At 29.9% G+C, this 15,465-nt stretch overlaps 1 protein-coding gene across 1 annotated transcript; it reads right to left on the bottom strand.

Moving 5' to 3' along the window:
- Window positions 1-9,378: 9,378 nt before the first annotated feature.
- Window positions 9,379-13,435, bottom strand: LOC126897742 (uncharacterized). The gene is made up of 3 exons (XM_050671590.1): window positions 13,386-13,435; window positions 13,267-13,321; window positions 9,379-11,165 (listed from the first exon to the last, which is right to left on the bottom strand). Exons 1-3 carry the CDS (start codon window positions 13,389-13,391, stop codon window positions 9,496-9,498), a joined length of 1,731 nt encoding a protein of 576 aa, XP_050527547.1. The 5' UTR covers window positions 13,392-13,435; the 3' UTR covers window positions 9,379-9,495.
- Between the last annotated feature and the right edge of the window lie 2,030 nt (window positions 13,436-15,465).

The raw sequence follows: 15,465 nt of genomic DNA, 5'->3' as shown, positions 1-15,465 counted from the left end.
ATTATGAGAAGTTCTGAACAAAACTTAAGCATATTGTCCCATTTTGAATATACATGGGGACAACAAATGAAAGGAAATAGAGTAGTTCAAAGCGGAAGGCCTAAGGTATAAAGTGTTTGATACCAGCCAGACAACTTGTGCGGTAGCTGTTTCACCAGTCATTTGTGCAGGTCTACCCAACGCTTGTAGTGTCAACGGTGTAAAGACATCACCACTTAATTCTAGGCTGGACTCGTGTATGAGGGAGGAAAAAAAAGATAGATACAAAGTAAGAATAAGTAATTGGAATGTTGGAACATTAACAAAAGTAAAAAAGGTAAAAGGTGAAAGTAGAAAATTAGTAGAAGTGTTGAAGAGGAGAAAAGTTGAAATTTGTTTTGTGCAGGAAACTAAGTAGAAAGGAGAGAAATCGATGGAAATAGGTGACGGTTATAAAATAATATACTCAGGGAAGTCTAGTATATAAATGGTTTTGAGTATAATTTGAGTGGAAAGAATGAGGCTGGAGAAGGAATCTGAAATTTCGCAATATTGTATGATCTTGCTGTGGTTAATACTTAATTTACAAAGAGGGAACAACATTATATAACATAAAAGAGTGAAAGGATTAGATCACAGATTGATTATTTTATGTGGAAGAGAGAGAGCGTTGTAAGAACATTTATTACTATGTTTTTACCACTTATATTACACACGTTTTATTTCTATTTATTTAATTCGTAATACATATTAATTAGCATAGGGGGAGATGCTGATGTGACAATTCTACTCGTCTGTAGTCCGGAGCTACTGACGTCGAACTAACAAAGGGCAGTTGTGTTTGAGTGGCCGTTATAGACATAGTTTTCAATATTATTACTTACGTCTTATTTATATTATTTATAACTTAACTTGTTTTATTCAACGACCCGTCTATCGCCAATTGTCATCATAGCCAACCAACTCCGTCTCACTTGGATATACCTACTAACCAACTGTACTAGGATTCAGGTCAGACGTATTGTACATTACATATAACTTATATTTACTAAACATCTAAAATATAACTTTACTTTGTCGTTGACATAAAACAATAGTCTAATTTTATTTAATAATCTATCCCCTGTAACTAAGGTACACGATTGCCTGTGTCTCCTTCAGGCAATTAAAACTCATTTAAGGAGATAGGGACGATATTTGGGCAGACGTCGGGTAGCTTCCGATTCTTGGTTTTGACCAAGATCCTCAACTATTAAACAAGCCCCTAACANACAGCGTAAAGCGAGTAAAGGATTGTAAAGTTATACCAGACGAAAGTGTAACTACACAGTATAGACTGGTGGTAATGGAGTTGTGGTGTACCGAGAAGAGAATATACAAAACCAAAAGGAACACGGGAGTAAGGTCAAAAATTCGATGGTAGAAATTGAAAAGGGGAAATGAAATAGAGTTTGTAANGGAGTAAGGTCAAAAATTCGATGGTAGAAATTGAAAAGGGGAAATGAAATAGAGTTTGTCAAGACGGTAAAAGTGAGGACAGTGTGGAATATTAAGGGGGGCATAAATGATGTGTAGAATAGATTTGCTAGTTGTGTAAAGAATACTGCAAAGGAGATTGTTGGTGAAAGTAGGAATAGAATGCCACAAAACAAGTAAACCTGGTGAGGAGATGAGGACGTTAAAAAATCATAGAAAGTAAGAAAAAATAATTCAAAGAATGACAAAAGAACTAAATGAGAGAAGATTGGATAGAGTATAAACGCATGTGCAAAAAAGGCAAGTGTGCAGTAAGTAAGGCGATGTTTAAGAGGTATGATGAGTTGTATGATAGGTTAGGAACAAAAAAAGGCGAGAAAGAAATCTATAGATTTGCAAAAGTAATAGAGAAAAGGTCTAAAGATTATCATAATATGTATAAAAAGTGTTGATAATAAGGTAATCTCGAGTGAAGATTATATTAAAAATAGGTGGAAAGAGTATTTTGAAAAATAACTTAATTAGGAGTACCCAAAAGAGACGTTAGAGGATATCTCGCGGAAAGAGGGGCTGGTAGATTTAATTAGTGAGAAAGAGATATGGAAGGCTGTAGAATCAATGATGAAGAATAAAGCAGTAAGACCAAATGAAGTGCTAGTAGAAGTATGGAAAATATTAGGCGGTGTTGGCATAAGATGGTTGAATGAACTTTTAAATAAAATCTTATTATATGAGAAAATTCCAAATAAATGGAGGAATAGTATTGTGGTGCCGATATTTAAAGTTGACATACAGGAGTATGGAAATTATAGAGGCATAAACCTGATGCATCATAGTATGAAATTTTGGGAAAAGGTAATAGAGAAGAGAATAATAAATGAGACAAAAATCAGTTCTAAAATCTAAAAATCAGTTTGAATTTATGCCTGGTATGCTATAAATGGATACATTATTTTGTGTGAAGCAACTAATAGAATATTTTAGGGAAAAGAAGAAAAATCTGTGTATGGTACCGAGAGAGATTTTAAATTAGCTATTAATGAGAAAATGAGTACCAAAAAAATATATTAATATAATAGAGAATATATATGATGCCACTTGTACTATGGTAAAACGTGTGGGAGGAGTAATAGAAGGATTTTGGGTCAGAGTAGGAGTCCATCAAGGTTTTTCTTTAAACCCTTACTTATTTTCTAGTGATGGATGATATTACTAGAGAAATACAAGGAGAGGTGCCGTGGTTCTGGTTGTTTGCTGGCGATATAGTGTTAATAGGAGAAATCAGGGAGGAAATTAATCAAAGGCAAGATGTGTGTAGATCAGCTCTTGAAGAAAAGGGTTTAGGAATAAGTAGGAGTAAGACAGACTATATATAGTATGAGTTTGAAAAAGGAGATTTTGAGGTAGGTGAAATGAGGAGACCAGTGACAATAGGCGAAGACGTGATTAGAGAGGTGGAAAGTTATAAGTATTTAGGATGAGTTGTGCAAAAAAGCGGTGGTTATGATGAAGATGTAAGACACAGGATTAAGTATGGATAGTTGAAGTGGAGAGAAGTGTCTGGTGTGTTTATGCGATAAAAAAATTCCAATGATGCTTATAAGTAAATTCTACAAGACTGTAGTGAGACTAGTTATATGATGTATGGTTCAGAGTGTTGAGCGGTTGATAAGAAAGTAGAGCAGAAAATTATGGTAGCAGAGATGAGAATGCTTAGGTGGATGAGTGGAATGAGTAGAGAAGATAGGATAAGGAATGAGCATATAAGAGGGAGTATAGGTGTAACGTCAATCGTGGATAAGATGAGAGAAAATAGACTTAGATGGTTTAGTAATGTTTTGAGGAGAGAGGAATCGGAAGCTCAAAGAATAGTTATAGAAATGAATGTGGAAGGAAGAAGCGGTAGAGGAAGACCAAAAAAGAGATGGAGAAATGTTATTGAATGCAATATGAGAAAGACTGATGTGAGTGTAGGTGATATAGAAAATAGTGTCAAGTGGAAGTTTTGGGTATAGTTGAGATTAAGGCGAGGAAAAAGAAGAGGTAGAAAAATAAGATTTATATTTAATGTCAGTTAGATTTATGTAACTTTTATAAAAATGGTTGGACACAATACTATGATAAACCCTTATAAAATATTTTAAAATAAACAACAAAAAATAAAATTTGAACACAAAAATAGCATGTTTCTGAACTACTGCACCCATTTGCATAAAAAATGTAGGTCGTCAGAACATTTTTTTTTTATAGTACATAACATAAGCTTTAATTTGTGTAAAGGATNATTTGAACACAAAAATAGCATGTTTCTGAACTACTGCACCCATTTGCATAAAAAATGTAGGTCGTCAGAACATTTTTTTTTTTATAGTACATAACATAAGCTTTAATTTGTGTAAAGGTTATAATATGTCCGGGGCATTTGCTAAAGTCAAGTTGAGTTTTGTGAAAAAGTTACTATTTTGAATCTTTTCTTGTGGGCAGGTAATTGGTTAGATTTTCAACAATATTTTATCAAATATAAGAGAATTATTTACGGTTTAAATATATATAAAAAAAAATACATCATAGTAAAACTAATACCTTCTCAGTTTCGCATCGAAGCTAAAAATAATTATATTGATTTGTGTCATTTTTCAATAAGTTATGGCAATCTTTAGGAAAAAAATAAACTGATTTAATAATCATAATTTTTTGGGGGATTTCCCTCATTTACGGTGTACGAGAGCTTTGATAGAAGGGATTTTTTTTTAATTTTCAGGGATATCTTCAATTAGGTACGATTTGTGATAATTTGACGTATTATTAATAAAAATTAGTTAAGTGAGAGCTGAGAAAATAAAGGACCAAAAAAAAAAAACCAAATTAAAGTAATTTTAATAAGAAATTTCTTCTTACAGAGGAGACTACAGTGATAAGGTCCTTGATATTTATTGAAGTTATTGAATTTAAATGAAATGAAAATCAAATGAAATAAAACATTTTTCAAACTCATAAAGAAAAAATTCATTCCCAAGCGTGAAATACATAAGTGCTATCGACTTGTAGTTTTTTATTTTCAAATTTAAATTGCTATAACTTTTTGAAAAATGTATGGATTAACACGATTTTTTTTTAGAAATCCATTATATGTAGTCCTTTTATACAAATACATAAATCAAACTATTTCTCCTTAGACAGGGGACGTTCAAAACTTAAAAATTACGTATAAAAAATTAATTTCTTTAACTTAAGTTTTAAAAATGTTACGTAAATACTGGGTCCTTTAAACATATGTTAAATTAAAGTTTTTGTTACATACAATAAATTAAAAAAAATTTGTCCCGACGACTTATCTTTTACATTTGAATGCTGCTGTAATTTAAAAAAATGCTATTTTAGTAAATATATTCTAATATTGAGTCACAAATATTTAATATATTTTAAATAACTAGAAATTTAATTATAGAAATATGTTATGTTCTATTTTGCCTTGCCTGAGGTATCTTATTTTGTAGCAAAAATATAAAATTCCAAAATTATTGAAATGCTAGCTCTGGAATATATTACGCTAGTTGCTTCAATTCTTTCATTTTGCTTTCAATAATTGGTAAGCTTGAAATATAAAATAGTGTTTTTGGTTACTGTATGGGCATTGCATTGTTTTGTTTCAATTTAAAATGATNAATAGTGTTTTTGGTTACTGTATGGGCATTGCATTGTTTTTTTTCAATTTAAAATGATATGATATTATTCCGTCAATAAATTCACTTGCCTTAATTATTCCACATTTTTCCGATACACATTCAAAATAATGGTACTTAGAAATTAAAAATTTTTCAATTGTACAACGTTGTTTAAATGTTTTATTACGGCTTAAACATTCATATGGGTAAGTATTTTTAATATAGAAATGTAGAAACCACATTTGATAGTCATAAAATCATACTTATCAACTTATCATACTTATCAACTAGGAACATTGAAAAATTTTCGGGGTTTCTTTATGATTTTAAAGTAAGTTCTACATAGTCTTCTAAAGCCTCGTCTGCACAAAACCATGTATTTTTCAACATTAAATTCGATTATGCAATAAAGTGATTTTTGAAAAATATTGGACATGTGCCCTTTTCTGCATTTAGCAATTTATATAATGACATATTAACTTAAATTAAACTATCAATTAACTTAATATTAAATTCCACCTATGATCCGGTAATCATATCTGATAGGTGTGACACCAGGCCTAGGTGGTAGCGACCCTTGCTACTATAACTAGTCCATATGCAAGTAGCAAACCACGTTGTTGTTGCAGGCCGATAAAAAGCTCATTTTTAATGTCACCGAAATCAAGCATCAGCTAACAAAAACTCACTTGACCCTAATTTTTGTCGATAAAGACTCCAAAAAAGGAAATAGTAACATTTTTAATATCTTACGCAAAAGGATCAAAGTAGAATAAACCTCACAAAAGACGACAGATTCACAATAATAGAACTGTTAGGCCTATGGCTATAGCCGCAAAAACTGCACGTACCAATAAAAATTTGACAAATGTGAGGGCAAGTATCAGTATTTCCGAAACATTTTTAAAAATTAAGTGGAAAAACGTCTAGTTTCTATTAGCGTGTTTCAAGTTTTAACGACTGCTGTGTGAAGGAAAATTATCCTATTTAAAAATAAAATTTTATCGGATGAAAGGTGATTATAAAAAGTACTTATACAAAAAAATCATTTTGATCCATACATTATTCAAAAACTTATAGCATTATAAAGTTAAAAATATAAAATATAAAATCGAGAATTTTAACACAAAAATAGCACACGGTAGCCATTATATCCTGATTACAATTTTTATGATTTATAAGTGTAATATATATATATATATAATATATAAATATATTAAGGGAAATAGTTTTATTTTTATGTCGAATAAAATATGTGTATAAACACTATTTCCCATAAAAAAAGTGTATTAATCCATACATTTTTCGAAAAGTTATATAAATATGAAGTTAATTATGTAAAATAAAAATTGAGATTTTTATAAATAGCATTGGGTAGCAATTTTCACCATGAAGACAAAATAAAATTCGAAATTTCTTTTTTTCATATTAAATTTAATTACATAAGCTTTCACTTAAGATATTTCAATATCATAATAATATTTTATTAATAATAGATTTTCGGAAGACTTTCAAAAGTAAAGTTGAAAAAGTTAATTTTTTGTAAAAAAAAGTGGCCATTTAAAACACTTCTTGTGGGCAGGTAATGTTCAAATTTTCATAAAAAACTTACTAAATGAAATGTAAATACCTAATGTTTTTGTATGCTTTACATGTCAACCACATACAACATTGATTGTCATAATTGTGTTTACTAAACTACAAATACTGACACTTTTATATATACCTTAAATTAAAGTTTATGTAATATACTTTATTATGAATAAAAAAATTTTGCACTTTATTTTGTCTTCACGGTGAAAATTGCTACCCAATGCTATTTATAAAAATCTCAATTTTATTTTACACAATTAACTTTATATTTATACAACTTTTTAAAAAATGTACACATATTTCATTCGACATATTTTTTTTTTTAATAAAACCATTTCTCTTAATATATTTATATATTATTTATATATATTACACTTATAAATCATAAAAATTGTAATCAGGATATAATTAAGGAAATAGGAGATCATGTAGCTTTTGGAATAATCCACCAAAAGAGTAGAAACAAAATGTATAATTACATAAGAATTGTTACTAACACATTTTTTTTTAGAAAAAAAAATTATAACAGTTTAATTTATATACAATTTTTTAGCTTCGATGCGAAGCTGAAAAGGTATTAATTTTACTATGATGTGTTTTTTTTTTATTTTTTATTATTTTTTTTTTTTTATTGTGTCTGTGAATGCTCAATCTCAGCTCTCGCTGGATCGATTTTGATGAACAATATGTCAAAAGATCACAAATCGTATCTAGTCGAAGACATTACCCTCAAAAATTGAAAAAAATTCCCTCGTTCCCCATAAACGTTTCCTTCTTTTGGTCTCAGGCGCTCTTCGGGGGGTGTCCATCATTAGGATTGGGGCATCCGGAGGGGTGTCGTCCAACGTGACCTCCTCCGGTCCATCCGCCGTTGGGGACACCTCCTTCCTCTTCCCGCGAAGAGAGTCATCTTCCCCAGCCGTTTCATCTCCTATGAGTCCACCAGGTAAAGTGCGCGATGGTGCCGAGTTGTTTGACCCCACCTTGGATGAACTCAGCAGCCTCTCCATTATGGAGGGCTTCGCTGGAGCACCCAAAGGTGTGGTCGCATTCAGCTTGTCAAGTCCAGAGTCCAATATTCCCAAGTTTCCAGTCGCCAATGGCAGTACCAACCCCAACACTGTGGTTGGCTGCAGGAGCCTGCCTCAACACTCCTGCATTTGACGCGTATTCGATTGATCGAAACGACACCTGGTGGGTACGCCCCCCACCAACCGCCGGCACTGGAGCATCCGATACCCCTGATGCAGTAACCGTTTTCTTGTCATTGTCCATTATTCATAAAAATAATTTTGTGAGGGGGCTGCCCTCAAAGCCGGTCCCTTCGGCCAGTGAGTGGCTAGCTCACTGGTTGCGTGGTCCAAATCGCTCCATTCTCACCCAAACGCTACCGCTTATTCGTCCAAAACGCTTATTTCATGGCTACCCTGTATATCTACAGGGTTAACAAGCGTTTGGGCGGCTCGCTGTCCGCAACCGCTTATTCGTCAGTCTAAATTAATGGACTGCTTATTTCGCGGCTAACCTGCATATCTGCAGGCCGTTCCTCTATCCGCAACCTGAGGACGCGCCCGATTCCCAGAGCTAGGGAAACTGCGCTCGTGCCGACGTTTCGTAGCCCCGTAGAGCCCGATCACACCGACACTGTAGCGCAGCGAAACGGGAATTGATTTGACGCTATATTGTTTAAACCCAACTAAACGCTAAATTGTACATTCCGAAACTACAATCATATTATGTCAATTGCCACCGGAATTTCTGGTAATCTTTTTCTTTTTCTTTGCTTTAATCCCAACTAATTGGGGTCGGCCACACTTATCCTAAGCTTCCACTTGACACGATCTCCCATATCTTCTACGCTCACATCAGCTGTCATCAAATCGCATTCAATAGCATCCCTCCATCTCTTTTTTGGTCTTCCTCTATCTCTTCTTCCTTCAACATTCATTTCTATAACTGTTCTTACAGCTTTCGATTCTTCTTTCCTCATACCATGACTAAACAATCTAAGTCTATTTTCTGTCATCTTATCCACGATTGACGCAACACCTATACTTCCTCTTATATGCTCGTTCCTTATCCTATCTTCTCTAGTCACTCCACTCATCCAACTAAGCATTCTCATCTCTGCTACACTTATTCTCTGCTCTACTTTCTTATCAACCGCCCAACACTATTAACCATACATCATAGCTGGCCTCACAATTTCATACTAAATTTAAAAACTATAATTAGTATTTATTCATAAATTATATTTTAAAATCAAAGAACTACTAATCAGGATATAGTTAAAGGAATAAGAGTTGATGTTGCTCTTAGAATATTCCACCAATTTCTCTAAAGAAAACACTATCTACAGATTTGCATCGAAGCGTTTCTTATGATAGTGATTTTAATCACTGTCAGATATCATCTTAACTTGTCCCATCTATGCCTCGTCCACACTGAGCCTCGACCCCACTGTGCTACCGTTTTTTTTTTTTTTTATCATTGATATTAAAACATTTTATTGCTAGAATTATAAATCCGACAACTTCCACAAAATTTTACATTTATCTGCAATTTTTTATTTTACTAATAATTACTGACTGTATAGACAGTTTATAACACTTTTTTGAGTAAATTACAAATTCAAAAAAAGGACATAATTATTAAAAAAAACAAAAAAATTTCGAGAATATTTTTTTTATTATTATTTTAAGTACTAATTATATAAGATAAATCAGATCCAGATAATTTATTTTAAAAATAATAATAAAAATTATGATATTTCAATAGAACATTAATTAAGACAGCCATTTTCAGTAGCATAGCTAATGATATAAGTATAATCATTTCGAATAGCTTCAGAAATGGTACCTTTACTCCAAGGACAATTATTTTCATGAGCATAAGTTAAACAAAAAATTTCACCATTTGCAGCAGCAAGTCTCGTTGTGCTTTCGTCCCATGGACATTGATTTTCATGAACATACTTTAGGCAGTCTAAATGACCATTTGCAGCAGCACCACTCGTTGTTCCTTCATTCCATTTGCATCCGTTTTGATAGGCAAATATTATACATTTAATATAATTACTCGCAGCAGCTTCTCTTGTTGTACCTTCGTCCCAGGGACACCCATTTTCATAAGCATATTTTAGGCAGTCTATATGTCCATTTGCTGCCGCCCCTCTTATGGTACCTTCAACCCAATCACATCCACGTTCACGGGCATATTCTAAGCAATTTAACTTACCATGCAAAGCTGCTGCAGCTATTGTATCTTCGTCCCAATTACATTCCTTTTCATGAGCATATTTCAAGCAGCCTAAACAGCCGCTTGCTGCAGCGGCTTTAGTTGTACCCTTATCCCAAATACATCCATTTTCGTGAGCATATTTTAAACATTCAATACAACCACTTGTTGCGGCAGCTCGAATTGTGCCTTCAACCCAATCACATCCATTTTCGTGGGCATACTTCAAACAATCGAAACAACCGCTTGCAGCAGCATTACGCAGAGTTGCTTCGTCCCATATATATCCATTTTTATGAATATATTTTATAACGTCTAGATTACCCTTTAAAAATGCTTTTTCCATAATATTTTGATTCCATTTACAGCCATTTTCATGTGCATATTTCAAGCATTCTAAATTACCGCTAGAAGCAGCTGCATCTGTTGTGCGTTCATCCCATGGACATTTTTTTTCATGTGCATATTTTAAAATATCTAAATTACCAATTATAGCAGCCGCAATAGTTGTACGTTCATCCCAATAACATCCATTTTCACTGGCATATTTTAAGCACTCTAAATTACCGTTAGAAGCAGCTGCATATATTGTGCTTTCATCCCATGGGCATTTATTTTCATGCGCATATTTTAAAATATTTAAATAACCTTTTTTGGCAGCCACATAAGGTGTACTCTCGTCCCATGGACATCCATTATTATGTGCATATTCTAGGCATTTTAAATGACCATAATATGCGACTATTTTTGTTGTGTTTTCATCCCAAGGACATGCAATTTCATGCAAATATTTAAAATTTTCTAAATTACCATTGATGGCAGCCATATAATATATTTTTTTATCACATTGAAATCCATTATTAAGGACATATTTTAAAATTTCTAGATCGCCTCTTATAATAGCACTTTTCACAATGTTATGTGGATTCCATTTACAGCCATTTTCATGAGCATATTTTAAACATTCTAAATTACCATTATCTGCAGCTGCTTCTGTTGTGCTTTCATCCCACGGACATTTATTTTCATGTGCATATTTTAAACATTCTAAATACCCATTAGCAGCAGCAGCTCTTGTTGTGATTTCATCCCATTTACAACCATTTTCAAAAGCATATTTTAATAACTCCAAGTTTCCATTTTCTGCAGCTTTTCTCGTCGTACCATCTTCAAATTGGTATATTTGTTCATTATCCGAATTTTTATTTTGAATTGCTAAATAAACAGAATTATTAATCAACTTTTGCAGTGTTAATACTTAAAATTTTATCTATTTAAGACAGAGACATATCAATTACAATTTTTGATTTTAGATTTATTAAAAAATTTAATTGGTCTTAAGGTTATGCGCAAGTTATAATTTTTTGTCATGTCCCTTTTTTCGACTAATTATAAATGGCATAAATGGATATATCGTTATTAAAAAAAAACATGATATATTTTCTATAAAAATATAAAGTTGAATCATTTTGTAATTAAAAAGACCAAAAAATACTCTTAATGTAATATTACTTTAATAAATTGGGTCTCTTAATCGGAACACTTATGTTAATAGAGTTATTTTTCATAGTATTAGTGTATATTAAATGCATATAGTTGAGTACAAAATGTTATTTGAATAAATTTTTATTCTAATGATATGTGCAGGCGTTACCACCTAACTTTGGACATAAAATTAAATTATATCAAAATATTTAAAATAATTTATTAAAATTTTTAATAATATACCTAAATGATATATTTATTCATACAATTTTTTATGCGAGTTTTAATTGTAAATAATTAAAAATACTCATAAATTATACTATTCATTATAAAATAGTAATTATTTTAATAATATTTTATTTATATTATTCCTTTTTTTAAGTAAAACTAATAAATTGATTTTTATTAACATTTAGAAATAAAGCAATTACATTGAAACACATGGTGTGTAATTCTATTAAATTTATATTTTTAATTAACAAACAAAGTAAATTTATTGAAATATAATTTTATTTGAAAAACACAAATTTAAAATAATTTTAAAAATATGTATTCGGATAATTTTGAAAATGTTTTATTCAAACTATAGTTCATCGATTAAGATAAATTGTACAAATTTTAAATAAAATTATTTATATAAAAATGTTGCTTAACATTGAGTCATCTTAGTAACTTTAATATAAACATTCAATTTTATTTGACATGGTCTAACACAAAAAAGTTTCACATATAAATGAAATTGTAGCGTAATCCTTATAATTAATTAATTAAAACCAATGTATAGTAAAATATATTAATAAGAATAAAAAATCGCTTCTCAAGTGGAGACTAAAGTGATGGGGTCCTCTATATTCAATCTAAATGAGATAAAAATCAAATGAACTCTAAATTTTATTCCACCTTAAAAAGAATTTAAAATAAAATGCAAAATGAGATATTTTCACAAGCAGAGTTCGAACTTAGTACACTTAGCGTGAAAGACAGTGATGGTACCACACGGATAGCGTAAAACACGCCTAATTGACTAATAAGGACAATTTGATCTAGTTCAAAAATTCAAATTGTTTTTCTTAACTTAGTTAAAAGTTAAGTTAAATTTCAAGTATTAAACACACCCTCTATATGGAAAAATGGCCCGCTTAAAAAAAGGTATGTTGGATAAAAAGGTTATATATAATGCATTTAAAAAAAATTTGTGTTTATCGACATATTTTTCAAAAAATTCTAGCAATTTAAAGTTGAAAATGTAAGATGGAAAATTTTCAAACACAAAAATAGTATGTTTTTATCTACGAAAACCATTTGCGCGTAGCAGATAGTCGTAAGGAACAATTTTTTTTTTTTTTAATTACTAGTAATGCGAGCTTTAGTTTAATATTTCTTTAAAAGACGCACTATTTCCTGAAAATTTTCAAAAGTTATGTTAAATAAGTTAACTTTTGTGAAAAGTTGCTATTTCAAATTCCACTTTGTGGGCAGGTAAAGTGTAAAGTTTTCACAAAATTTATATCAAATGAAAAGAAAATACCTAATGTTTCAATATAAAAAAATGGATAACATATACAACAATTAAAAATTTTATTTATACATCTGACTATTCTTCTAAAATTTAAGACTGTTATTTAGATATTTGGATTTAAAATAAAAATTCATCAATAATTTGGTGTTCATTTTACTGGGCGAAATATGTTTTCTCCGGTATTATTGCAATAATCAACAGCTTCATAGCAAATCTTAAATTAATCCTGTATGTATCGAATTAAACAAAATAAAAAATAAAATGGATAGATATCAAACTTAATAGAAATAAATTATGTAAAATATAATTTACCTTCATTTAATATTAAACACACTATTATCAACAAAAGTGATATTATTAGCCAATTCTACAATAAAATATAATAGTATTTTAGATTTAAATCAAGCACTTAAGCAAAGTCTATTACTCACCTCCATTTTTACTAGAAATATTAAGTTCTAAGTAACATATGATAATTTTTTGGTTATATTGATTTATATATACACAATCACCCAAATAATTGATTTTTTATTTATAGTTATTAATTTGAAGAGAATTTAGTGTAAATATTGATGAAGTTTACCTTAAAAAATTGTTATTTTTAGTCAACCTATTCATACACAAGTTGAAATTAATAGCTAAATATTCATTGGCAGAACACTATAATATAAATTTATTTTATTATTTTAACGTAAATTAAAACTGTTCTTAAAGGATGTGTAAGAAATATAATAGTTAGGAACAGTACAGATGATATCTGACAGTGCTTACAGTCACTATTTTAGAAATAATTCGAAGCAAATCTGAAGATAGTGTTCATTTTATGAAATTGAAGGTTTATTTCAAAAGCAAAACTTAACATTTTGTAAAAAAATTGCTATTTTGAATATGCCCTGTGGGCAGGTATATAGTCAGGTTTTCAATAAATCTATCAAATGAAAGAAAAATACCTAAATTTTCTATACAAAAAAATTATGTTGATTTGTTTATTTTTGAAAAAGTTAAGAAAGTTTTAAGAAAAAAAGTAAAAAAACGTCAAAAACTACTTGAAAGTTTACAAATATTATATAAAAAAAAAATTGAATTAATTGGCCACAATGAAAAATGTGTAACTTTAATGGCGCATTGAAAAATTAAAAAGAAAAGGGTCGCCAACCTACTAGGCGAAACAATGAATTGTCGGACCACAGTAGGATTTTAAAAAGAAATTAAATTTTGTACATTAAAAACAATTTTAAAATAAATAGAAAAGTATTACAGATTGAAGTCGATGTCCGTTGAGTCGTTGATAGTAGATGTACACCAAAACCTCGTGACAGTTGTCACATAACCATAATAATAAGGAAAGTTGATTTTTGAAAGGAAAAAAGATAAAAAAAAAATACACTAGTCCATTGAAGATGGAACACGCAAAAAAAAATAAAATGATAGTTGAGTTAAATTAAGGGGACTTTATTAAAAACAAAAAAAAAAATAAAGTTAATACGAGTCAAAAACCGAACGGTCAAAAACCTCGACTACAATTAAAGGGGAACAGAGAGAAAAAGAAGAAAAAAAACCCAGCACAGTGGGGTCACGGCATAGTGGGGATGTTTCATAGTTAGATCCAGTATAGATTTAATCTGACAGTGATTAAAATCACTATCATAAGAAACGCTTCAATGCAAATCTGTAGATAGTGTTTAATTCTGAGAAATTGATGGATAATTACAAAAGTTACATGATCTGCTAGTTCCTTATTAATGCCCTGATTAGTAATTCTTTTAATTATAAATTATATAATTTTTAAAATTAATTGTTTTCAAAATATTATTGATTTTGATTTTTAATATGTTAAAAGTAATCATTTTGAACCTACTTTTTTTTGTCCTTTAAAGTGAAGATTTTAATAAAAAAAAAATTAATATGTTACCATAACTTATAGTTCAACTTATAAGTTTGAAATTGACATTATTAAATAGAAATAAATGAAATTGTTAAGATTAATATGCATTCAGGAAATTTTAGAATTACTATTTACAATACATTTATCAGAAAAATTTTTTTATCGTAATAGATAACTGAAATAGAAATAATAGTAATCATTTATAATTAATTTTTGGTGTTTAAAAATATTCTGCAATTGAAATATTCAGAACTTAATTAATTTTAATGATTTACTTTAACTAAATGAACCAATCAAAACAAAGTTGTTAAAAAAATATACTCGATTGAGCGTATTATAAAATTTGATTATATTTGTAAAAAATTATTAAATTACAAAGTAAAATAATTTAATTTTGTAGTTGAAACCTATCATATCAAACTTGATTCGTCAATAAATACTTTGAAAACATTAGAAATGAATGATTTAATTGTCTTTATGGAGAACATGTAATTGATAAATTAGAATATTTTTTTCAATTTTTGAGGGTAATATCTTCAACTAGATACGAATTGTAGTCATTTGACGTATCGTTTAAAAAAAGTAGGTCAAGTTAGAGCAGAGAAAATAAATGATATTCACAAAAA

The sequence above is a fragment of the Daktulosphaira vitifoliae genome, unplaced genomic scaffold, assembly GCF_025091365.1.
Source record: "Daktulosphaira vitifoliae isolate Bord-2020 unplaced genomic scaffold, ASM2509136v1 Scaffold_2, whole genome shotgun sequence".
Classification (NCBI taxonomy): domain Eukaryota; kingdom Metazoa; phylum Arthropoda; class Insecta; order Hemiptera; family Phylloxeridae; genus Daktulosphaira; species Daktulosphaira vitifoliae.
This window is presented reverse-complemented; position numbering and strand designations above follow the sequence as displayed.